The sequence below is a fragment of the Protopterus annectens genome, chromosome 8.part0 (genome assembly GCF_019279795.1).
Source record: "Protopterus annectens isolate FY-2018-M chromosome 8.part0, PAN1.0, whole genome shotgun sequence".
Taxonomy (NCBI): domain Eukaryota; kingdom Metazoa; phylum Chordata; order Ceratodontiformes; family Protopteridae; genus Protopterus; species Protopterus annectens.
Window position 1 is genome coordinate 350,858,459 of NC_056741.1, and position 26,900 is coordinate 350,885,358.

General features: G+C 38.2%; 1 protein-coding gene across 4 annotated transcripts in view; it reads left to right on the plus strand.

Annotated features, from left to right (window-relative positions):
- The window catches only part of ZYX (zyxin), a 1,199,731-nt gene that overhangs the window by 1,064,948 nt on the left and 107,883 nt on the right, over positions 1-26,900 (plus strand). For all 4 annotated transcript variants that reach the window (XM_044079859.1, XM_044079861.1, XM_044079858.1 and 1 more), the window contains one exon: positions 22,446-22,615. In XM_044079859.1, the coding sequence (XP_043935794.1) occupies positions 22,446-22,615 (170 nt within the window). The remainder of the gene's footprint in view (positions 1-22,445; positions 22,616-26,900) is intronic.

The following is a 26,900-nucleotide window of genomic DNA, read 5'->3' on the forward strand; positions in this document are numbered from 1 at the left end:
GTTCTAAATACATCGATGTTTTACTCTCAAAATATTTAGAATTCATCCCCAGCATCTGTAAAGACTCCTGGTCACTTTTGACCAACTTGAATGATATTTGTTTGGAGGATTCTATTAATTTTCTTACTATCGACGTGGTTGATTTGTATACCTCCATCCCACACCAGGAAGCTACAGAATGGGTTGAATTGCTTCTGACTGAATTGGGGGCCCCTAGAAATGACATCAACAATGTTACTGAATTGTTAGACATTGTGTTGTCATCTAACTTCTTCATATTTGAAAAGGACCTGTACATTCAGAAGCAAGGTGTGGCTATGGGCTCACCTTGCGGGACTTCAGTAGCCAATATATTTATGGCCTACTGGAAAAGGCAATTTGTCCTTAATAATCCTGAATGGAAGGAGAGGTTAGTCTACTACACGCTTTCTGGACGATGTCTTCATCCTTTTTAAAGGTGATTCAAAACTTGCACATGAATTTGTTGACTTTTTGAATCAAACGACAACATTTCTTAAATTCACGTATCATTTTGCTACTGACGTGATTGACTATCTTGACGTCAAGTTGTCAAGAGTCCCAACACTCCCTAAGTTAAAATCAGTTATTTTCAGGAAGGACACATACGTTAACTTCTTCCTGCATTACACCAGCTCACATCCTTTCAAACTTAAAAGAGCTATAGTGAAAGGTCAGCTGGTGAGGGCGGTTAGAATGTGCAGTGACTTGTTTGATTTTTCATCAGAATGTACATTTCTAAAGGGACTGTTTCTCAACCGTGGCTACCCCCAAAATTTAATCGAAGACCTGATTAGTGAAGTAGAAACCAAGAGAATCAATGGTTTTTACAAACCGCTTCTGACTAGCATGCCTGTAGCAGACTTGGATACAATTGAAGTTCAAGACACCTCAATAAATTCACCTACAGGGCTTGATGTTATACCTGCTGCTGATTCCATCCCAAATGAGTACCCATGTAGTTTTATTACTACTTTCAATCTAAATTCCAAATCCATCCAAGGAATTTTGATTAAGAATTGGTATTTTATCTCTAGCAATTCCATGCTGGTAGAAAAACTGGGAGAAAAACCTTGTATGGTCTTTAAAAGGGGTAGGAATATCAAGGAATTGCTGCAAAGCAGTCCAGCTGAGGAAACTCACAACAGGATTATGGGCTCTTTTACATGTGGATTTTGTAACTTGTGCAACTTTATAAAGACTGGTAGTTCTTTTTGTATTAGGGAGAAGAAATTTGATATACACCATAAGATTATTTGTAGCACAAAATCAATCATCTATGTGGCTTTTTGCACTTGCTGCTCAGCCTTCTATGTCGGGAAGACCGACAGAAGGTTTAAGGAACGTATTTACCAGCATAATTATGCTATTAAAAACAACAAGTGCGAAAATGCTTTGGCTAAGCACATAGTGAATCACCCTGGCCACTCTTTTCTGTTTATGGGCATTGACCATATTCCCACTTCTATCAGAGGTGGTCCCACTTCACTACTACTAGAAATTTGTGAATTACTGTGGCAATTAAAACTGGACGCCTTTAATATACCAGGTCTTAATGAAAGCTGTAACATTGCACCTGTCTTAAAATATAAATCCTATTTGAGATAATTGCCTTTCAACATAACAAATTTTAAACAAATTTCAGCTTGTACTTCCTATCCTTCTTCAACACATCCTTCCTTTCTTGCCTAAAGATAAGGACATTTCAGGGAGGTGTTTGTTCTATGCATATTCTTTTATATACATTTTGGTCATTGTACCAAAAATGAGTTGTTAAATACACAGACCCCCACTTTTTAGTGAGGTTCTTTCATAGGGCACACACCCTTTTTTCACCCAAAGATACGGACACCCCAGTGAAGCTGCTTGTTGCAAACTCACTTTTGTGTGTGTATTAAAACCGAGTGGGTAAATACTTAAATCTCCGCATGTTTCTTAGGGAGGTCCTTCATGGTGCATATTTTTCTTTTCAGTTCATAGAGTATATATATATATATATATATATATATATATATATATATATAAAATTTAAAAACATCTTTTAAGAAATTTCTCATTACTTTTGCCCATTGTATCTTAGCAGGCTTTTTGTAGTCTGATAAATGATGTTTAAGTTTCAATTTCTTGACAAATGGTATGAGAAAAATAATATTTAAAAGAAAAAACATACATAAAAATTAGTTTTTAAAAATAGGTTTTAATTGCCTTTATTTTAATTACAAATTTACAGTAATTTCTTGTAGTGCAGTTATTGCAGTAATGTATACGACGACTGGTTTAACTTATCCACCTGTTGGTGTGCCAATGATTTGTATTGTTGAGCAGTCGTTTGGTATTATATTTTAAAATTGTGCATTTTGGTTTTTTACTTAAAGTCGATGATTTTTTATGCTTAGTTTTGCATTTTCTTTTTATAGTATGCTTTTTCACTTTAATAAGTAACCTTTTCAGGAAGTGATGTAACCACATGATCAGCATTTATTCATACAAGAGCGTGTTGCTAACTCTTGTATTACTTCCTCTGAAGAAGCTACCTTGTTTGAGTAGCGAAAACGCTGCTTTTGCTTTGTAAGATTAAATAAAAACTGCGTTAAGGAATTATCTGCTTGGGGAGGCTCTTCTTGTTTTGAAGCTTCATTTCACTGGTTTGTCGTTGTTTCAATTGGCTACTTTATGAATATGATATTCTGTATGGTTGTTAGTCTTCTTAAGGATCTGCATCCAAATTCCCACTCTCTATTTCTTGAACTTCCCCCTTGCTTCGACATCATCCCTTTCTACTTTGAATTATAACCTTATGCTTTTATGTATATGAGCTTTTAATTGTGTGTGTGTAAAATATTTCTCCAGATCATGTAATCCTAAACCACCTTATTCTGTTTTAAGGATAATCTTGCCCTTTTTTCCTACCAGATAAATTGTTTCATTTCTTTATTAATAATTGTCCACAACTTCTCCTCCAGTTGATTAAAGTATACCTGGCCCATATACAAGAATAAAAGGGCTAAAACATTTTCATTACTTGTATCTTACTCTCCATATCCGTAAGTAAGATTTTCCAGTTTCTCAATTTTTGTATTACCTTTTGTTTAGTCACTTCCCCCATATTCTTAGCTACCATAACAGAAACAATTTTAATCAGTACTCCTAAATACTTCATGTTATCATGTCCCCATAAATATAGATATTGCTGAACCAGTTCATGTGTGGGTACATCATTTATGGCTGTAAGGCTTTATTTTCATCTTCTTTAATTTTATATCCCGAAAAGACTTGATTGCCTCAAAATATTCCACAGCTTTGTGATGTCTTTTTCTGGATTTATCAGGTACAAAGCAATGTCATCTGCAAATAAAGCCCACTTTTCTTGATTACCATACCAGTTATAACCTTGTATTTTTGAGTCCCTTATTTTCTATGTCAGTGACTCTAAATATAAAGTAAATAAAGGGAAAGAGGACAGACAGCCCTGCCTAGTTCCCTCTGTTCAACGACAGCTTATCTGAGAGGAACTCTGCCACTTTAATCCTGCCTGCAGTCCTTCCTGTACTCTTCGAATTAAATGCATTACTCTATCAGGGAATGCAAAAGCTTCCAATGCCTTATTCATAAAATCCCAGCTTACTCTGTGAAATGATTTCTGTGCATCAAGGCCCACAAACAGAGATATTTTCTTACATTCAGCTTCTCTCTGCATCATCATTGTTCTGTTAATGCTGTCAAATGTTTGCCATTATTTTAACTAGTATAACTGTAAACTGTTAATAATTGTGGTTTAAAATTGAACTGGGTTCATTAGAATCTCTGTCTGAAGGGTCTTACCGTCTTGGGTAACACAGCCACCACAACTTTCTTCCAAGATATTGGTGCTTCACCTCCTTTTAAAATACTGTTAAAGTCTTCCAGATCTTTATCACTTTTTCCCTCCTAATTTCCAAACCTACACAGGAGTGCCATCTGTATTTGGAGACTTTCCTAAAGATTGTTTATACATCACTGTTTTTTATTGCATCACCTCCTATCTTAACACTTAGTTGTTGAGCCTCATCTAACTCTAACCTTGGCATAATTAAGTTTTCCATAAATATTTCCATTTGTACTTTTCTTGATTTTTCACATTTCTTTGCTTTATACAAATTTTCATAAAATTTCCAGAATATCTCTAGAACCTTTACAGGATCTCTGCTTATTTTTTTCATTATAGTTTCTCTAAGTTTAGTGACAACATTTCAATATACTATTGTTGTCTAAGTCATCGTGCTAAAAGTTTTGTGCTCTGGAGTTATCAAAAAAGAATTGCTTAACTGTAATCTTTCTAAACTCATGAAGGTTATCCAGATACTCCCTTACTTTCTCTTTATTACTCTGCATTTGCTCCTTCTCTTGTTTTGTGAGGTTTCCTTATTCTACAGTGCTTTAACCTTTGATAGGCCCTCTAAGTCATTTTATTATTTCTTAACTGTATCTTTTATTTCAATACTATTTTAAACTCTGTTTTCATTTTATCCCCATTACTAGCTATAACTTCCGAAGATGTTTCTGTCTTCCCTAATAACTCTTAAATTTCCGTTGCCCATTCCCTAATTTTTTCTCTTTTGAACAGATAGGTGGGAAATTCGTGTTAGTGTCTTATTTTTACTTCATTACTTTGCAGTTTGTATCTTTCTTTTTACTGGTGTGTGATCAGAAATAGTTATTGGATCTGTGTTGAAGCTTTGAATTAAATGTGCATTATTATAGTATAGTATAGTACATCCCAGTTACTGTACCTTGAGGAATATGTAATTTCTGTCGGAGTGCATACTACTACTAAATTCACATCTTCCATATCAAATATTTTCATAAATTTCTTAAGAAATATACGCTCTTTTGTTATATTATCCCTTGTAGGTCCCTCTGATACATTCTCAGTATAGCAAATCAAATTCCAGTCCCCACTTATAAATAGTAATCCCTGCTGAAAGCTGATTATTTCTCCCAAAATTTTTTAAGTTCCACAATGACAGTTTGTTTGTTTGCAGTTTGTTAGCCGGGAAAGTCAGTTGGGCTGAGAAGAGCCCTTTTCAATGGAGACATGGGGAGAAAAGCTGCATGTACAGACATACAATGCAAAAATCAATAGAAGTTAATGCAGTATTTAAAATTACAAAAAAATCAAGCGGAACTTCATACAAAAATTAACAATGCAAAAAAAGCAAAAGTTAATACAAGGTATTAAAGATTATAAAAATATTAGAGATGTAATGATGTAATGGTGAAATAAAGTGAATTTGAGTAAATGGCGATATTAGTAGCTTTTAAACCCCTTTTGGGATGAAGAATATTCTGATTGTATGATGATTGTCTGCCTACAATATCTAAGGTAGAAAGATGGTAAGTGTATTTAAGAGGTGAAAGGAGGAGGAGAAATAGGAAGGGTAGTGGAGTTTATGGAAAAAGGATGAAGGGAAAATGAATGGAGAAGGACGAAGATGGAGGGAGTAAGTAGGTAGAAGTTAAGAGGGGTGAGAGCAGGAGCACTCCCAGGTAGAAGAGAGATAAGAATGGAGCAGGGTCTTGAATGTGGAGAGATTCTGGGTTGTTCAGATGTGGGGGGGGTGAGTTCCTTTTTCATGCAAGGGAGAATGATAATAGAAGTTGTCTAGGAGTACATGGGGTTTGTACACTTCAAGGAGATTTTTGATTATTGGATCTTAGAGCTCGATTAGGGAGATGCATAGTAAAGATGGAGGAGAGGGAGTCAAATTGAGATGGCTTGAAAATGAGATTTTGAGCAGTGGGGAGCTGAATGTAAATGAGATAGTTGGGGAGCTCTAGCCAGTTCAAGGTGTGTAAGGCATCACAGTGGTGAGAAGAGGATTTGGAGCTGGTGGCGAACTTAAGAGATTTTATTATAGCATGGTGCCAGTTTTAAGGGCTGTGTGTAGATTGGTAAGGAGAGGTGCTCCATATATGACAGAGGGAAGGAGGCAGGTGGTAGAGAGGGTAAGCTTTGTTGAAAGGGTAAGATAGCAATGGTGACAATATAACATTCCGAGTTTCTGGTGAATTTTCAGTAGAATTCAAACACACCACGTATGTAGTTAGAAAAGCACAAACTACACAACAAGAATGTTGAAATGCAGCCTTTACTGGTGCATCCAGTACCACGGCTTACACCTTCAAGCAATATCCAGTACATCAAGCAGCACATATTTATACATCTTGAATCAATTAAACAATAACTTAATTAATCAAGTATAATTAATCAAATATGATATACCTGTTCCCACTCTTATTTAATATGCAGATATTCAAAACCTCATTACATACATATTAAAGTGCCTATATTCACCTTAAATATCATTTATAAAAACAGTATATTTTAACTACATATAATGTATCTAAGTATGTGGAAAGATTAAGGATTATTTTATATTATTTTATGTACTTCTATAAGAACATTAATAATAATGTAAATAGCATAAATAACAGATCAAGGAAATGGCATATATTTAAACCACCTTTAACTAACATTTAAATTAATATAAGGATTTACCCCCCTGGATATAAAGTACCCAAATTGATAATGCATTTAGATTCTAGCCGCATCAGTCTCCTTACAAATTTATCACCTTGACAAAACTTGGGCTTGGCTAACACACTGTAAGAAAAGGTGGAATCTGAACCACCATGATGCTTCACAAAATGTTCTGCCACAGGGCTTTCCAATCTACCTCTCCTGATGTCCCCTAAGTGTTCTATAGTCTGTTTTTTCACTACCCTTTTAGTTTGCCCTATATACCATTGTGCTGGAAGACATCCACACCCTATAATGTAAATCACCCCTCATGACTCACAATTATACTGATCCCTTTGATGTTGACCCCATCTGTGTTCTTGATCTTATTGCACACTCTACATTTACCACAAGGGAAACTACCCTTTCTTCCATGTTCCCTTTTCTAACTTACTTGTGGCTAACAATCCCTTCAGATTCATAAATCTGCTGAGGAGAAAGTAACCTTCTCCTGAAACAGTTTCTTGAGATTCCCATCATTGGTAATAATAGGCCAGAATCTATTCACCAACTTCTTCAAAGTCTCTGAAAAAGGTGAAAACTTATTTACAAAGAACATTTTGTTTTGGTTCTCCCCTTTGTCTAAATTCTGAGCTTCACTTTTACTGCTCAGTGAATCTGTTTTTACCACAGTGTGTGCCAACCCCAACCTTTTTTAACTTTATTCTCAGCTATAGTCAGAACCCCCCCCATCATAACCTCTGCTATGAAGTTTGTTCCTAACCCTCTCAAATTCAACCTCCAGCCTTGATTTTTCTGAAGTGTTGTTTGCTATCCGTAGATACCCTCCATACGGTAATGATGATAATAAATGGGGAGCATGCATGCTGTCAGCCATGAGGAAATTGTTGACAGCAGTAGCCTTAACAAAAGGTCTAAATTATACTGTCAAATCCACCCCCACAAAGAATTCCAAATCTAAGTGTTGTACCATTTCCCTGCTGGTACGAAATGTAAATTCTAAACCAAAGTGATTACCCGGTAACTGCAACATGAAATCCTGAAAATCTTCTACTTCCCCTCTGCAAATAGAAATGAGATCATATGTGTAGCTCTTAAACAGTATAGCCTTCTGTTTGTAAAACTCAGAATTATAAATGTAAGAATTTTCAAAGTGATTCATGAACAGGATTGCATAAACAGGGGCACATGCAGCCCCCATTGCAGTCCCTTCTTTTTGCCAAAAACATTTATTACCAAAAACAAAACAGTTATGGGTTAAGCAAAATTCCAGCAAACGTATAAGAAAATCTGTACGTGGACCTTCCCCTAACATGTTTATAACCGCTTCCAAACCCCATTTGTTTATTATACTTGTGTATAACTATTTGAGATCCACACTGGCCTAGTAATATTCATTATACCATTCCATGCCCCCTATAGTATCTGAAAGCTCTTTCCCATTCTTAATGTGTGCCATGATTCTGCTCAAGCAATTCTTGAGGTGAAAATCCAGAAACATGCCCACATTTTGCAGATATGCCCCCTTACCAGATACTATGGGCCTCCCAGGTGGATTATGGATGTCCTTATGTGTCTTGGGTATCACTTTGAATTTGGCATCCTTAGGATTCTTGATATGTAATTGTTTAACATCTGATGAACATAAAAAAAACAAGCCTTTCCCTCCTATCCAAAATTTCCAACAATAATGCATTGAATTCCTTGATAGGGTTATAAGACAGTGTTTCTTATACTGATGCATCGTCCAGCAGGGGCATAGCCATATTGTTATACTGACTTTTACTCATTATCACCCAGTTATACCCCCCTTATCTGCCTGTGTAAATATGTGTTTATCACAATTCTGCCTTAACTGTTGCAAAACATCCCACTGTGTTTTGGTCAAATTGAACTTTTTATTATTTTTTCTAAAGTTCTGATATTCCATTTCTAGCTGCTTGCATAACGCATTCTCAAAAACACATATATTAGCAGATACTTTGGGAGGCATAAAGGAACTATTATATGGCACTTGTGGAATTTGTAACCTCCCATATCCTGTAGCGAAAACTGCATTGCTGTCAACATCTCCCTCCCCAGCATGTCTTTTACTTTTTCACATTCCTCAGAGTCATAAACTGACATATTTAATAAAGAATCTTCCCCACTAATATTTGTTTCATCACACCGCTCCTCATTTATTGTGTCATTTACATTTTCAACACATTCTTGACTTAACCCGCCTTTTTTATTATTAAAAAATACTTTTAAATGTAACTTACGACAAAAGTGAGTTACTTCCAGGATTAAATCAGCAAGACTGGGAAAATGTGTGGGGATAAATTTGACCCCTTTGTCCAAGAGAGAAATAATGTCCTGGTCAAGAGTTAAATCTGACAAATTTGCAATTTTTAAATGATCCACATTTGTTACATTCGTATTTAGTCCAAAGGCTGAAGAAAATGTCCGATTCACCTCATGATGACATTCTGCTTCACTCAACACATCAATTCCTCTTCCTTCGGTTTCTGTTGCTGCGCTATTGTTGCTGTTGCCCTTCTTGGATTCCCCTGCCATTTATGCCCATGGTCTCTCAAACCCTCAGAGGTCCCTTTCTGCTGCGTGGATTCCATTGTTTTTTCATTCAGGTCCTCAAAGGACACACTTTTTTCTTGCTACTCGATGCCGTTTCACCTGAGGACATGGAAGAATCTTGTTGCTGCTGGCCTCTGCTGCCCAAACGCCGAACCATCGGTCTCCCACTGGTTTCCTTATGCTGCCATGCAAAAACAAGATTGTTTTTATAATCACTGATGTCTCACTGTAACTTACCCTCCTTTCAAAGGGTCACAGACTCCTCCACCTTTTCCGCTTTCCCGTTAATGTCTTGTAATTTTGTGTCTAAGGTGGCATCAGCTGTAATCTCCGCCAAGTGCATCTGAGTCTACAAAATGTCGGCACGTATTTTCTCTTGCTGCCTAACATTACGTTTAATAAGCACTCTCAAACCAGCTTTAGTGCAAGCAAGAGAGGCAGCATTCCATTCATTTAAGAGGTCACCCTTTTCCTCCGTAAAGTTGTACGCAGGTAACCTGTTTATTCTAAGACCTCTTGGAGTAATATCTAAAGCTATGTAGCTTTCAAGAAGCTGATATCATAAAACAGTCACCTCCATTGTTAGAAGCCGCTCCAACTTGAGGAAATTCGCCTCATTTGCATCTCCTGTGGCCCAAGGGTCATCACCGGCAATTTTCTCCTCTCTTTCCCTCCATATACTTGAACATGAAAAACAGGAACCATCTGCTGCCATATTCCTCACCTCCTTCACTGACAAGATAATTCAAACACACCACATATGTAAAGACAAAAAATATAGACCACAGCCAGGGAATAAACATGCCGTACACCACAAAAGCAATGAAATAATGAAGTATAAAATCCTGGTGTCGGAACGACCAAAGCTGAAGCCAAAAAAGTTGGTATAATCTTCAATCCACAAATGTAACCAAATAAATTATCCAGACAGCTCTTAGTAAAATCTGTAATTCACCAAATCAGACATAACCTATGTCTGATGTGGTGAATTAAAGATTTTACTAAGAGCTATCTAGATCATTTATTTGGTTACATTTGTGGATTGAAGATTATACCAACTTTTTTGGTGTCAGCTTTGGTTGTTCCGACACCAGGATTTTATGCTTCATTACACCACGTATGTAGTTCCAAAAGCACAAACCATACAACAAGAAAGTTGAAATACGGACTTTACTGGTGTATCCGGTACCATGGCTTATGCCTTCAAGGAATATTCAGTACATCAAGCAGCACATATTTATACATCTTGTATCAATTAAACAATAATTTAATTAATCAAGTGCAATTAATCAAATATGATATACCTGTTCCTACTCTTATTTAATATACAAATATTCAAAACCTCAGTACATACATATTAAAGTGCCTATATTCACCTTAAATATCATTTATAAAAACAGTATATTTAAACTACATGTAATGTATCAAAGTATGTGGAAAGATTAAGGATTATTTTATATATTATTTTATGTACTTCTATAAGAACGTTAATGTAAATAGCATAAATAACAGATCAAGGAAATGGCATATATTTATCATATTTGATTAATTGTACTTGATTAATTAAGTTATTGTTTAATTGATACAAGATGTATAAATGTGCATTGCTTGGTGTACTGAATATTCCTTGAAGGCGTAAGCCATGGTACCGGATGCACCAATAAAGTCCGTATTTCAACTTTCTTGTAGTGTGGTTTGTGCTTTTGAGTTTTCAGTAGAATATAGATATATGCCATTGTAATCCTTCTTCCTTACTTAGACAAATCCACCACTTTTCCCTTTTTTCCCCAAGTCTGTCACTACTGGAGCCCCACTAGCAGTTAGTATAATTACTGTTCATTTCGTCTGTCCCTGATATTCTTCTGAATATCTATTCTGAAATCCTCTGTCAAATTCACATGTTCATTTTTTTTCCAAATGTATCTCTTGCAGCATTGCTATTTACACTCTGAATTTCTTAACACAATTCAGTACTATTTCCTTTTTATTTATACCTGTAAGGTCATTCACTTTCCATGATATGGGTAACATAGCCATCATGAAAAAAAGCTATTGCTCCTATGTGTTATACATGACAGTTTTTTTAATGTGTATTTCTAGCTTTTGTGTTACACACATGTACTACTGTGTGGCAGGCTGATCTTTTTATGTCATATTTTACAAGACTTTTTGTCTTAATGAAAACCATCAGGCAAAAAAATAAATAAATAATCCACACTAGCACCTCTGTCAGGCGAAGCAATAAAGCCACGGATAAAACCTTCAGTGAACACTTGTTTATTTATCAGATTCCAACAGTTGCAGAACCACCAACACTAACACAAGACACACAAATGTCTTAAAGTCTCCATTTTCATTTGATACACTTCATCAAATGTGGGCCATCTTTTGAAAATACAATGAAGTCATAGAAATGGTGGTAGATAACTGCAGCAGCTTTCCTGAAGAACTTGTACATTTAAAACCAAGTATAGACAAACCTACTGCAGTTTGGAATAAATATTAAATGCAGTCTGGAATGATTACATGAAAAAATAAAAATCCTTCTTTGGGTGTCCTAACTTTAACAGCAGCAACCACAGTCCTCAAATAAGTACAAAACATCCACATTCCCTACTAACGTGTAGCAAACAGACAAAACTATGCGCATTTTCAAAACATAAAGTTTAGCCTTCCAGAAGGGAACAGTTGCCCCAAATAGGCAGATGTTCTTCGTGTTTCACTGTTGCAGTCATTACATTTGGGTTATCTGCCTGCAGGTAGCCCTCAGCCGGCCTGAATATCAAAGTCTTGAGTCCTGCATCGGATGCTGTTTCTTCTTCCATTACGTCAGGTAGTCGGGTATAAAGTATGCAGCCGACGCCATTATATCATTCTTTCTTGCCATGTGGTGCCCGAAGCAGAAGCAGTTCGCAAGTGCCGGTCGGCAGACTCCTGAAATTTTCATTTTCAAGTTTCAGAACCGAAGTCTTCAAAAAAGACCGTTGGGATCCTTTTTCTTTCTCTTACCTGATGTCAGTAAAAGTTAACAATTGTATTACCTGTGGAAAGCAAATACCTCCTACAGAGTTTTCATTCGTGCTGCATTCCTTGCTTAAGCCCATACCACAACATCCCTCGCTGTCGGTTTTGTGCCTTATTCAATCCTCAAACTATTGGTCGTCTGTCCAATTTTGCAGCAAACTATTTCGGTACTCGGTTTAATTATCCAAAAATGGCTTCGGTAAGCCATCCAACTACCGACATTCCGAAAAAACGTAAAGATAAAGACAGACAGACTGCATAGGTCTGAAGCTGCCTGTGATGATTGGGGAGAGACAAACGAAGGCTGCCAGCCTAGTCAAATAGAATTATGTATTAAATTCTATCATTTGTCTAAATGGAAAATACAGGCGTGTGTTTTTAAATGAAAGAAAAACACTGTAAAATGTGAACTTTAAGATTGTTACAACATTGCCACCTTGCTGAAAAGAGAAACTAAGTCAAGCCTTTCAAATGTGTCTTTTGAAATTTAAATGATTTTATGACATTCTTTGATCTTTAAAGTTGGTTCCGGTCAGGCTGGCTGAAGATAAGTCTGTCTGTTGTGTTAACTAAGGACTAATTGCTAGAGTGTATATGTGAAATGCCTTTTAGTGTTGTATTCTCCTGTGCAGGTGTTAGCTTGCTAAATAATGCAGTTTCTATTAGCCTGGGAACTCAGAGCAGGTGTCAAGATGATAGGTTTTCCCAGTATTCATATTCTAAGTGTCAACATGATGTAATCTGGGGAGGACCCAGAGACATGTTTGTTAGTGATGTTTTATAAACTGTGTCTCAGAGAGAGTTAGAAAAAGCATTTTGATCTTGATATCCAACTTACCAGCATTCTATCTATGGCTCACATGCAAGTTTCTAGTACTGGGATTTCTTGTAGGAAGAGTTAAAGCTAGTAAATATTAAGTATTTTTCTTTGAACTCAGACCTGTCCTACTGTATTATTTTAAGTTTATGTGTGATCTGTGAACTCTTAGATATCTCTGTGGTGTAGTAGTTTTGTCTTGTGTTTTAATTATTTATTATTAAACATTTTTAAAACCTTCTACGTGTGGCTGGTTTATGTAGAGATAAATTATGCTTTAGAGTACATTATATATTTATAGAGTTTACTGTCTCTAAGCCCTTCCAATAGGCCTTAGACTGAATAATCACATTACCATTGGATATTAATATTGCACAGTAATAATTCGACACCCTTTTAAGGGCCTTTTTGTAGCTGATATTAACTGGGTGATGGCAGTAATTTTTTATTTTTACATTTGTTAACTGGGCTAGTCCAACTGGATACATGTCCATTTTCAGTGGAGGCCCAGGGAGAAAAGCTCCGCTATCTACTACTTGACAAATATATAATATAAGAATGCACAATAATAAACAAGGAGTTTAAACCACAGTTAAGGATGTTCAGGCAATGGTGATCAGACAGAGACATAGAAGGTAAGCAAGATCAGGTAAGTTAGTATGTAACAGAATTAATTACATTATATATAAGTTTAACAATAAAAATTTGAGTAAAGTCTATTTTTAGAAGGGAGAGACAGATACCCTACAGAAATGGAATGTGTAAAAATAATAGAGTTGGGAGAAAGAGGAGAGGGGGCAAGACCGCCGTATAGTCTGGGTAAAGGGGCACAGTTGGAGAATCTCTGTCAGCCTTTCCCACGAGTGTCTGTAAAGTGTATAAATACTTATCTCAGTGTGTGTGTGTTGTCAGCTACTTGGCAGGGACATGAAGCACTGTTTGGACAGAGAGGGTACTGGAGGTTTTAGCTTGCCCAGTTAGGCTGAGACCTGGCCCCTATAGCTGTGCCAGTGGGGAGTTTTATTGGGGACCTGGTGAGCAAGGGATCAACATCCCCAGACTGACTGTGATCTCTGTGTGCACTTAAGGGAAATTGTACTTTACTGTGTGTATTAGTTATCCTTTCCTCTTCTAGGAGACGACCTCCCTGGTGTTAATGGTGAGGATTGAGGCTCCTTGATTGCTGGACCAGGGCACGGTCATCACACTGCCGATGATGCTTCCATTAAGCTAGCCGCCAGTTCGCCGGTACTCAGTGAGGCGCTTTCGCACTCCCTGATACCTGTTACTTCAGATTCGCAGGCCTCTACTGAGACCCATTCAGAGTCCAGTATGCCACAAGATGTTTCTTCAACTGTGGAACCTGCGAATGTCTCTACCTTGGATGGGTCCGGAGCTGCTGAGCAGGCACTGACTTCTGAGGGTGTATTCAGGCCTACAGACTTGCATTTTAAACCAATGCATTCTTCTTCTTCTAGGCCTAAAACTCGACCCACGCCTAGAAAACAGACGTCCATACCACATGGTCAGGCCCATATGCCTAAAAAAAACAAATAAGAATGGCTGAAGACGTTGTTACTTTAATTAGGGGAAGCCAGCCTTCTCCCTCTAAGAGACCTAGAATTGATTTTTCTTGTGATCAGGATTCTGAAACTTGTTTCTTCTGATTACCAGGATTTGCCCTTATCTACCTATGAGGTTTCTGGTGCAGAGGACTCTATTCCCTCTTCTTCCCCTCCAGAAGATTTTTCTTTTGGTGAAACCTTGCACACTCTTAGGGAGCACTTCTGCCGGGAAAGCCAGGATTACTCTATGACTCCAAAAAGAGGCTTAGGGAATTCTTACTCCTACCTCAACACAGGCCTTTAGCTCTATCCCTCCTGTCCTGGGCATGGTAGATGATGTCTTCTTGGAATCTAGACTGGCTGCAGACACTTTACCTCCGGCTCCCAGGAAACCTGACCGGTATTACAGAATACCTGAATCTCACAAGTTCCTTTTCAAGAATCCTGTTGCAGACCCAGAGACTATTTCCCAGGGACCTAAAGGCATTAAGGCTACTACTGCCACAAATCGTACCCCCTCTGATAGAGATTCCAGGGCCTTGGACAGATGGGGTAAGAAGGTATACATTTCTGCTGCTTTGCCCATTAGGGCCTTAAACTGCCAGTTTCATATGTTAAAGTATCAGCAGCATGTTATGGGACTACTTAAACAGAAAATGATGTTGATTCCTGACTGTGCTGAAAATAAAGAATTACAGGATGTAATGCATTCTGCTGAACAAGTTGCTAAACATACTTTGCAATGTGGTTTTGATTCTTTAGAAGCATCTTGCAGGGCTGCTGTCACTGGGTCTGTTCTTAGAAGGCATGATTGGCTTAAGGAGCAAACTTTGCCAGATCATGTTAAAGCTAAATTACTGAATGCTCCCTTAAACCAAGATTGCTTGTTTGGCAACAAAGCAGAAGAAGTCCTTAAAAAGAAGGAGGAAAAAGCTAAATCTATGCAAACTGTTAAAGATTTCCTGCAAGTACAGCCTCCCAGATTCAGTAGGCATTGCCTTTCTAAAAATTGGTCCTTTCCTGCCTCTTCCAGGCCTTCTCAGTCAAAACCCAGGAACAGCAGACCACCTAGGCTACAGTCTCAAGGTACTCACAGGTCTAAGCAGTGGGGGGCTTCCACTTCCAAAGCTGGAAGTAGTAAGACACCCCCCTATGGAAAACTGTCACAATGACTTAACCTTAAACCTTCCCAGCCGTGCTCAACTGCATGCTCCTTTAGGGGGAAAGATTGCACTGCATGCAAAAAACTGAGAACTCATTACCCAGGACAAATGGGTTTTAAATATAGTTTCCCAAGGATACAGATTCCACTTTCACACCCTACCAACCCCAAACGGTTGGCCAGACCTACCCCCAAATCAGTGGGCAGAGGCTCAACAGCAGATTCTCTCTCTTCTAAGTATCAGGGCTATTCAACCTGTCCCAGCAGAAGAAAGGGGAGAAGGTTCTTACTCTACTTTTCCTGGTACCCAGAAAAGACAGCTCCTGACGTCCTATCCTGGACCTCTTTATTCTAAACACTTTTTTGGTAATCCCAAAATTCAAAATGCCAACACTTCATCAGCTGCTTCCTATTCTAGGCAAAGATGCCTGGCTGGCAACCTTCTAAAACTTAAAGAAAGCTTACCTGCACATTCCAGTAAGGGAGTCTTGCAGGAAATACCTATGCTTCAGAGCAGGCTACATGCACTGTCCATTCTCTGCACTTCCCTTTGGCTTATCTACTGCACCCAAGGTATTCACAAAGTGCCTAGCTCCAGTCATTGCATTTTGCAGGCAAAGAAATATTCATATATATCCATACATGGGCGATTGTCTAATTCAGGCAGAAAGGCAGGACATGCTACTAAATCATCTGGCAGTTGTAAAGAAACTTCTAACCTCATTGGGGTACACCATAAACAAAAAGAAATCTTATCTAGTACCCTGCCAACAAATTGTATTCCTGGGAGCAAACTTGAACACAACTTCCCAGATGGCTTACCTCATGCCAGAGAAACAAGTTTATTTGACAGCCTACTCAAACTACTGGCTACAAAGACCCAGCTATCTGCAAGGAAAATCCTGCAAGCCCTGGGGTTCATGGCCTCTTGCATCCTACTAAATCCATATGCAAGACTGCATATGAGGAAGCTACAGTGATATCTAAAAAGCCTATGGTGTCAACATTCACAGGACCTGGAATCAATGATTCCTATCATTCCTTGTAGAAAGGCAGAGTTCCTTTGGTGGGCAGAGACCTGCTACCACAACAAGGGACTGTCATTCATTCTGCTCCCTGCCGCCCAAACCATAACAGACGCATCAGACTATGCATGGAGGGCTCACTTGGCAGGGCAATGCATTCAGGGCAAATGGAACCCGATTCAGATGCACCTGCATATCAATCAAAAAGAAATGTTAGCTGTACAGAATTCATGGACAGCCTTCAAGGACCACATTCTTCCAGGACAATTATTGGTAAAGACAGACAACACTACTGTTATGTGGTACATAAACAAGCAGGGGGGAACCCACTCTTATACTCTCTGCAGACTAGCCATGGCTCTGTGGAACACAACCTTGAGCGACCAAGTGCACCTACAAGCTCAATTCCTGCCAGGCAAGCTAAATTCACTGGCAGATGACCTAAGCAGAAATCTCATGGGCCCACACAAGTGGAAACTGGAACCAAAGATATTCGACATTTTGAGAAACAAATGGGGGAACCCAGAGATAGACCTGTTTCCCTCCCCTCAGAACTACCAATTGGACAAATTCTGCACAAGGACTCCCCACAGCCAAGCTTGGAAAGTGGATGCCCTGTCCTTCACCTGGGAAAGCCTCTCAGTTTATGCCTTTCCCTCTCTGCCTCTCCTCCCAAAAGTTCTGCTAAAGCTCAAACAAGACAAACCAAGGACAATACTGATTGCACCAGATTGGCCACGCCAACACTGGTACCCCCTCTTGCGCAGTATGTCACTGCTGGATCCATGGCACCTGCCTCAGACCCCTTCCTTGCTGTCCCAGCAGGAGGGCCAGTTTCTGCACCCCCAGCTTCAAACCCTGAACCTTGCAGCCTGGCTAATTCCCTGAGCTTTCCAATAGCATCACTCAGTAAGCAGGTGCTAGATGTCATTCTGGAGGCCAGGAGGCCTAGTACTAGAAAATCCTATGCTGAAAAATGGAAAAGGTACTGTTCCTGGAGCCAAACTCGAGGGATGGGCACAACAGTGCCCAGCTTACCGCATATTCTTCAATACTTAACAGAGATTCTCCACAAGGGCCTTTCCTACTCATCAATTAAAATTCATACCTCAGCCATTTCAGCACATTAAAATACTGAGCCACCCCTCTTCTCTCATCCCTTGCTGAAACAATTCCTCAGAGCGGCCAAACATTTAAGACCACCCAGGAGAGCCCCTACTCCAGCCTGGGACCTTAACTTTGTATTGGAAAAGCTCACTCTACCTCCTTTTGAGCCAGCTGCAACTACAAAGTTGAAATTCCTTTCTTGGAAAACTGCTTTCCTTCTAGCCATCACTTCAGCAAGAAGAGTGTCTGAACTTCAGGCCCTCATGGCAGTGGAGCCCTTCATCATCTTCCATGCTGACAGGGTGTCCATCAGACCAATCCTTCCCTTTATGCCCAAGGTGGTATCCAGTGTAGCCCTTAATCAGTCCATTCATTTGCCTACTTTTTTTCCTAATCCACAGAACAAAGGGGAATGAATACTACACTCTTTGGACGTGCACAGACGACTAAGATTTTATTTGGACAGGACTAAGCCTCTCAGAAAAACTGACCAGCTGCTAGTTGCCTTTGCTGCAGGGGCAGAGGGGAGGGCCATTTCAAAGCAAACCATTCAAGTGGATAGGCCACTACATTCTTTTCTGCTGTAAGCAACAGGGAAAACCTACCCCTCAGAGGATAAAATCACATTCCACCAGGACTGCATCTACCTCTATAGCCTTTCTCAGAGGTGTCCCTACCAGGGACATCCTAGAAGCTGCTACCTGGAGCTCTTTACATACCTTCACCAAACATTACCACTTGCCTATGTTTTCTAAATCAAGAGCTGGTTTTGCCACTGCAGTCTTACCAGAGCTTAATAGCTGGTCCTAATGCTCTCCAACTTCCTCCTCCCTGGCTTAGGTTTGGGAATCTACCCTAATGTAATGACTGCAACAGTGAAAAATGAAGAACATAGTACAGTTGTGTACATTTACCGTAAAAGTAGATGTTCGAGTGTATTCACTGTTGCAGTTCTGGTTACCCTCCCACCAGCCCCCTGACTTCTCTTGGCTATACCTCTCTTCTTGTTTAGTGTATTTTTTTTCAGCTTTCTGGTGTATTTACTTTTTGTTGGAGGTGTAACCTTTATATATATATATATATATATATATATATATATATATATATATATATATATATATCTACACACACACACACACACATACATATATATACATATGTGTATATATATATATATATATAGATATATATATATATATATATATATATATAATTGCTTCCCATTATGGGGGGCACCTGACATCTGGGGCAAGAAAAACTGATGTAATGGCGTCGGCTGCATGCTTTATACCTCTGACTACCTGACGTCATGGAACTTGAGACGGCAACCGATGCAGGACCCAAGCCGACTGAGGGCTACTGCAAGCAGATAACCCAAATGTAATGACTGCAACAGTGAAAACACTCGAACATCTACAGTTATGATAAGTGTACTCAACTGTATTTTGTACCTACAGGGATCTATCTAACCTAAAATTAAGGCACATCTTTTATTGTTATCATTCTTAAATACAGATTAGTTGCTTTATGTGACTGTTAAAGGAAACATAATTTTTAAAATGTCAGGACATTTGCCATTGTGACTTTTTATTGCTGTCTTGAATAAGAGGGAAAGGTGGTAATCTTATTTACACTGCTTCATTTGTATTTCAACATTTCCTGCCAGTTTTGATTTGAATATGCACACAATTTTCAAGGTAGGTCAGTGATTTGCTTTGTTGTTGGGCTGTGCAGGTCAGAAATATTTCTCTTCACTCCTTTGTGTCAGGGACTTATTCATACTGCTTTTTTTTTAATTTTGTACTGGAGAAAAAGTACCCATTTGCAAGTCTGTTTTATAACTGCTGTGTTAGCAAAACAATGCTAACAGCAATGATGTACATACATAGTGCCAATGTTACATTGGTTATATATTGTCAGATGTCACAAGACAGCTGAAAGTACATTTGCCAGATTACTTTTTGCTGACTTTTTGCATTTGATTTTGCGTACATTTGACAGGACCTTGTCCTTTAAATGACAGATATAATCTTGTCCTTCTGTTTCTTCTCATCTGTTAATGCAGTTTTTCTTGGTGCACATTTAAACTAGGAATCTAACTGATGTTGTTAACACATGTGCATGTGATGTGCATACATTGTGGCACCCATACAGTTGAAAAGAATTGCTGGAACTAGAACCCAAGCCTGAATAATACCATTCCATTAGGCTTCAAGCAAGATCACTGAATCCACTAGCGACTTATGTTTCCCTTAACCTTTCTTGATGCACAACCCAGTGGCTTCACAAGTAGCTACTCATTAATTAAAGCACATACTGGAGTATCTGTAGAAGTGTACCACATACCTAAGATGCCTGGTGTATGAGGCATACTTGTCAGAATATAACCACCCATGCTAGTCTGCATTGTCAACCCTCACACAAGGGACTTTCTTTTGTAAAATCAGCCTAATTGAGGTACCATAAGTTTTAACTGAAAGTTTTACTGAAGCAAAACATTTCACCTTTTCCTGTCACCCAACTCAATCTGAATGTTACATTTCATTCTCTTCTTATAAAGGTACTTTGTATAGTACAAGATAAAAGTTTGTAATTCTGTTAAGATTACCCTTCCTAATGCTCATTGTTACATACTTTCATACTGAGCATTACACATTACTGTTTGTTCAGTTCCTTATCTTTTAGTTCTGTTGCTGCTGACCTGTTTACTAAGTTTTAAGGTCGTTAGCAGCACTAGGATTGCAGTGGCCTGCTGTTTCACAACTGATTTTTGTTGTTCTGTTTCATCATTTTTCCCTTTACATAGTTTGTTTTGTAACAAGGTCATGACTGAAAAGTAGCCCCAGTGGTATTGTTCATCTAACTGAAATAAGTAAATAAACAGTGACTACCTCAAAGCCAGGTTAACACTTTGTGTAAATGCTTGCTGCAAGTTTCATTCATTAAATGCATTAGTTATCGCTACAGAATATACATGGTTAAATGTACAAACATGGTGCTCTGTGTGCAGGGATGGTGTCTTTTCAAGTGTCACACATTGTAGCATGTGTAAGACAGAGCCCCTTAATCAAGTTTACTTGCAACCTTGTAGGTCATGGTGGACAGGATTCCCTATTAGATGAACAAACACTTAAAATGTCAAGTACGACATGTTCAACAGCTTTTAAGCGAAACTGGAGAATGTCGAAAGAAGGAGTTTCAAAAAGTTACAGTTGCCAGCCGTGAGGAAGCCAACGGCTGATGTCAGAACGTTCACACTGTCTCGCCGTTCTTGCAGTCCTGCACTGTGGTGCGGTCTCAGTATTACCCTGTGTAATGTTCTGACAGTCCTCCACTATGGTGCGGTCTCAGAGTTGGTATATTTAAGTAGGGGGGGTATGTGGGGGGCACAGCCCCCCACTTTATTTTTTTTATTTTTGGGGGGGGGGTTGTAATGGTGTACAGTACATTGTAGCCATTGGCTTCCTGACGTCTGGCCAACTATATTTTTTGAAACTCCTTGTTTTGATATTCTGGGGTTTCGATTAGATGAACGTTTGCTTAAAAGCTGTCTAGCATGTTGTACTCAACACTTTAAGCGTTCGTTCATCTAATACAGACCCGTGGACAAAGTACCTTTATTAGAAGAGAATGAAATGCTCACAGATTAGAATATTTAGTCTTACTTGAGCAAATATTGTAGCATTCTGTATATAATACATCTATATAAATCTTCTTTTTATAGAGTACAGCAAATGTGGATTAAGCATTTGTCTCTGGCTTCCCTATAACTCATCAGTTTTAAAGTGCAAGAAGTTCCTCCTTGCAGTTGAGCTCAGCTCCCTGATGTTGAATTTCCAGTTTGCTTTTTCCATAAGAAATCATTGCTGTTGTAATTCTGAGTGTGTGTAGGTAGTGAATCTTAAGTTTATTTTTTTAATTTTTCCTTTCTAAAATGGGCAGTTTTGGAGTTGATGTTTATAGTTTGGTTGAAGTGGGGGCTTTCATTGATGTTGGGGATCCAGGGAAGTTTGTGGGTGGCTTGACACTCTGCAAAAAAATTTGTAAATTTTATATCAAGTTGAGTTCCTAGTGAGTTTACCTCAATGAGTTGAGACCTTATTGAATCAGAACTTGAGGACACCTGGGTCAAGCTCTGTGTACCAGATATTTACTTGTTGTAGAATTTCTTGTGAACGATTGCATACTTTTATGTCTTTTTTTAATGTCTGTCAGTTATTTTCCAGTTCACTGGCTTGTAATGCCCATTCAGTTAATATGTAGTAAGGGGTAGTTTAGTATCAGAGAAAGAGAGATGGTGAGAAAACACATCAGCATGACACTTGATACAAGTTTCTTACTATATAAATCTAATAATACAAGTACAATCTATTTTGGTTATTTTACCTTAAATTGTGGAATTCTGCATCTCATATTATATCACTAGGCAATAGTCAGGGTGGTTATTCCTTTTTTTTTTTTTTTTTTTTTTTTTTTTTTTTTTTTTTTTTATTAACTTCAGTATGCTGTTCTTAGCCGGTATAATCATTCAGCTTTGGTAAACTGGTAAACTAATGCTAATTACAGAACTATGATGCATTTTCCAGACTTAAATTTGTAAATGGGTTATCATTTCTGTGTTCTTTTCAAGAATTCTGTGCATTGTGCAAGCAGCCACTCCCACGCACCCAGCCGTCTGTACGAGCAATGGATCAGATGTATCATGTGGAATGTTTCACCTGCTTTAAATGTGAACGTCAGCTGCAGGGACAGCAGTTTTATGATATGGATGGAAAGCCTTTCTGCGAGGATTGCTATTCTGTGAGTAGATATGTGATTTGTGGTGGCATTATTTTTGTGCTTTTCATGTTTTAATGCACTGAATTGTTCTCTTAGATAGTTATCCAACTACAGACAGCATTTTGTTTCAAGTGGGTAAGCCTTCAAGCCACAAGTACTGCTTTTTAGGGACAGCCAAGGAGATCCATTTGCTTAACTGCGTCATTCATTACCAAAATTTAACACTCATTACATTAACAGAGTTTACTCTGAAAACATCCGTCTAAGTGTCCAGATTTCCACAGAATGCCCAGATTTTACATCATATTTTTGGTCCAGTCCTCATAAAATTTGTGCTTTTCTGGCAAATCACTGGGACAATCTGAGGATGGGAATCACTAAATAACATATGTTTGAGTTTCAGACTTCAGATCTATCAGAAAATGTATGTTAACATAAACCCTGTTACTCTAGCAACTTTATAAGTTTGTAAGAGCAATATTTACAATCTGTCCCTATTTTGGGCCTTTGACCCCCATTTTGTCAGGCTTTGTCCAGATTTCTTGCAACAAAAGGTTGAGAGGGTATGTAAGACACCTCTGCTCATTTTCTTCCTGTTAAATCTACTAAAGATTAGACTCATAATCATACCTTCATGCTGAATACTTTTCCAACCTCTACAATCAGAAAACTGCTACTTAAATCTACTACACAAGCGGCAGATAACATATCTACAGAACATATTGGAATTGATACCCATCAATATTCTTACTAAAATATCTACCTGTGAATCCTGTGTTCCAGGCATATGGAAACAATCCTACATTATTTCTTTACAAAAAGGAGGTAATTGTGTTAAACTGTCCAATTTACCATTCTAGTATTATACTTTCTCCAGTATCAAATATACATTCGCAGCCACTTAAGGTCCTTCTAGACTCATTTGTTATCCCCCACCCAGCATGATTTCAAGCCACTGCCCTACTAACTTAAACGCATTAAACGTGAACACGAATTCAGACAATTTAGTGTCCACCACCTTTTTGCATCTATCAAAGGCCTTCAATATAATTTCTCACCAAAACCTCATAGACAAAATCCACTATTTATTTAATGGTTTTATAGCTGCCAAACTAATACACAACAGGCCATGAAATGGCAAAATCAGTTTTCTGCCTTTCTTCCAGTCTGTCAGGGTGCCAGAAGGATCCATACTGGACCCATTTCTGTTTACTGTATCCATTAATGTTTTACACAGGGCTAACAAACCTGCCACTGTCATTCAATATGCAGATGACTCGACCCTCATCTGTTCGGCTTTCCCTCCAGGAACTACAAGACAAGCTAAAGACGTATTCCCAAATGCTGAAATATAGCTACAAGAAGCACACCTTCTACCCAATCCCAACAAAAGCAAACTGATGGTGTTCACCTCTAAAAACACTCAAAAGTAGCTTCTCCACTTCAGTGCATCTTCATCCAACAAAACCACAATTAAAGTAGTTCCAGAACCAAACTGTTCAGAGTCATTATAGATAACAGTTTATCACATCCACTCTACCATGAAAAAAAAAACACACCAAAAACTAGGTCTTCTCTATAGAACTAATCTTTTTCCTGACCAACTTCAGCAGGAAAACTCTGGTCTCTTCCGATTTACTGTGAACCGCCTTGTACACTTCTGTATTTACACATACCTGTCTACTTCCTTAATAACCAAACTTGCACAATTCTACAATAAAGTGAACAAATTTGCTGCTAACCTTTCATCTAGAACACATCACAACCTGTCTCTAAAGCAACTAAGCTAGCATTTCATATATCCAAGTAAAGGATGCAGATAACTTCGTGTCATACGACAAAATGTCAGTCCCTTCAAACTCTCATTCAAATGTATACACCAAATAATGACCTCTGTAGACAGGACAAACGCTTACTACTCCCAACCAGATCTCATAATACAGCTGGCAGTGCCTTCTGTTCTATGTTGCCAAGATATTGAATAAAATCCCCCTATTATTTACCCTGATAGCATTCAGCTATTGAAATCTCATCTTTAACTCCCATTTCAAGTCTTCCTGGCTCTGTACTTGCTCTCTTGCCCCTAGTAAGGCTTACAGATTCATGCCTAGCATCCTATTTTATACCTAATCACTCTATCACATATCCAGTCTTTTTCTCTGTTCCCTCTGCTAACTCTGTAGACGTACCCTAAGCTGAGTAGATGGCTAAACAAACATCATTTACCAAATACTATATTCATAAAATTTTTAACTTTCACTTTTTTTTAAAGTTTTTGGGTACTTGTCTGTTGCAACTTTCACTTGTTATTAAGTCTAAAAATAACTGCAGATTGAAACTTTTCTACAGTCCACCTAATCCTTGTTTTCTATTTGATTTTTGCTTGTTAAACTTGTTTAATGCTTCTACTGTAGTATTATATACTAAATTGTCATTGGCACATTTCTCCCCAGGCCCGTGCTGAAAAAGGGGCTGTTGCTTAGTTGGAATTGTCCTGTAAATAAATGCAATAAATAAATTCGGAGTCGCACAGTTTGGTTTGCTCGTGGAGATGGTTGGAATCAAATCCATGAGTACAGGAGATATCTGAATAGCATCTCATAGCTTTTAACCCTCTGATAACTCCTAGATGTGGTAGACTAATTTGACTTCTTAATTCTACTGCAAAAATCTTAATTCTACTGCAAAACAAAAAAAAAAAAAAAAAAAAAGAGCTTTCAGACTCATTCTGTCTGCTAAGGATTTTCCATCCTCTTTAATTTAACTGCCCAAAAATAATTTTAATGTTAGTAAGCGGTATACCTTACCTTCTCTTTGGTCTTTGATTCAGATAAAGAATAGGAAGATGAGGAGAGGATAAAGTATGTTCCTACATGGATCAAATCTATCAGTCTTAATAGTATTGATCTAAACCTGAAGAGAAACTTTCCTCAGATTCATCATACCAGGAATTCACCTTTGGCAAAAAAAAAAAAACTTAGAACAAATGAGAGGCCTTTACAAAAGGGGCATTCAAAAGGTGTGGATTCCTCAAGGAGAGGGTATACAGAATTAGAGACTGGAAGAAGCCACGCCTCCAGCCATTCCTCTTATTCATTTAGAGTTTCAAAATCTGGTTCTTTCTTTGGCAAAAAAAAAAAAAAAACATAAAAAAATTTTGCTTCCTGCCATGAGGCCATTTGAGTTTTATTATAATCCCAGTTTTGAGAAAGGATTGGATCCACAGTGTTTGAGCTGAATCTGAACATATAACTGTAAGACCTTTTAGTGGTGATAAGAAATCAGGGTCAGCTAACATTTTTCTACCAGGCAAAGTTGAGTGGCAGATAAAGTTGGGTATAAAGCAGTTGATCTGTACCTCCTAAACTTTAGTTGCCATGCCTGCCAACTTCATACCTGTATGGTCATGTACCAGATAGAATTATTAAAACAGGCTATGGAGAAGATGGAGTTTAACTTTACATTTAAAAGTACCAAAAAAAATGTATATAAATGGCGCCTTCATTTTTAACTTTTTCAGACCCTATGGCTTTTTTGACTATTGGGGTGGAATCGAATGGGGAAGGAGTGGAATTTTTTCTGAAAGCAGTTTTGATTTGGCAGTCTGTGTTATACAGAAGGGTATGACAAATTTTATTTATTTATCTTATTTTATTTTACATTTGTTTACCAGGAAAGTCCAACTGGACACATGCCCTTTTTCAGCGGAGGCCCAGGGAGAAAAGCTCCAGTTACAATAAAATAGAAAAATACAAAAAAAATACAAAATAAGTAACACAAATGTATACAAATACGGCACAATAACATTTAAAATACAAGTCAAGAAATGTTAGGTAGCAATATTCTAAGCTATTACATAGATGTTCTTCTTTCGGCTTTTCCCGGTTAGGAGTCACCACAGCAGAACTCCGGTCCACTAAGGATTGGCAATAGATTTTTACGGTGCCAGCTCGATGCCCAACCTTCAACAAAGGCACATCCATTCACACATGTCTTTCGAATGCCACTCGACCACGGGGAGGACATGCAGACTCCACACAGAAGGCACTCCAGCCGAGAATCGAACGGTCGAACCTCTTGCTGTGAGGCGACAACGCTACTGCGGTGGTTATATGTACCCTGTACTAATCCTAAACGCTAAGCACCAATAATGTATATGATATCAGTCCAATGTTATATCAACAGTAGGCCTTTAGTGGCAATTTCTAAATGTTTAGAATAAGACTCGTAGAAGGAGGTTCTGTATCATAGTAGTAGCAGATATCACCTAGTTTCTTGTGCTATATGACGGCATTAAAGCAAGTTT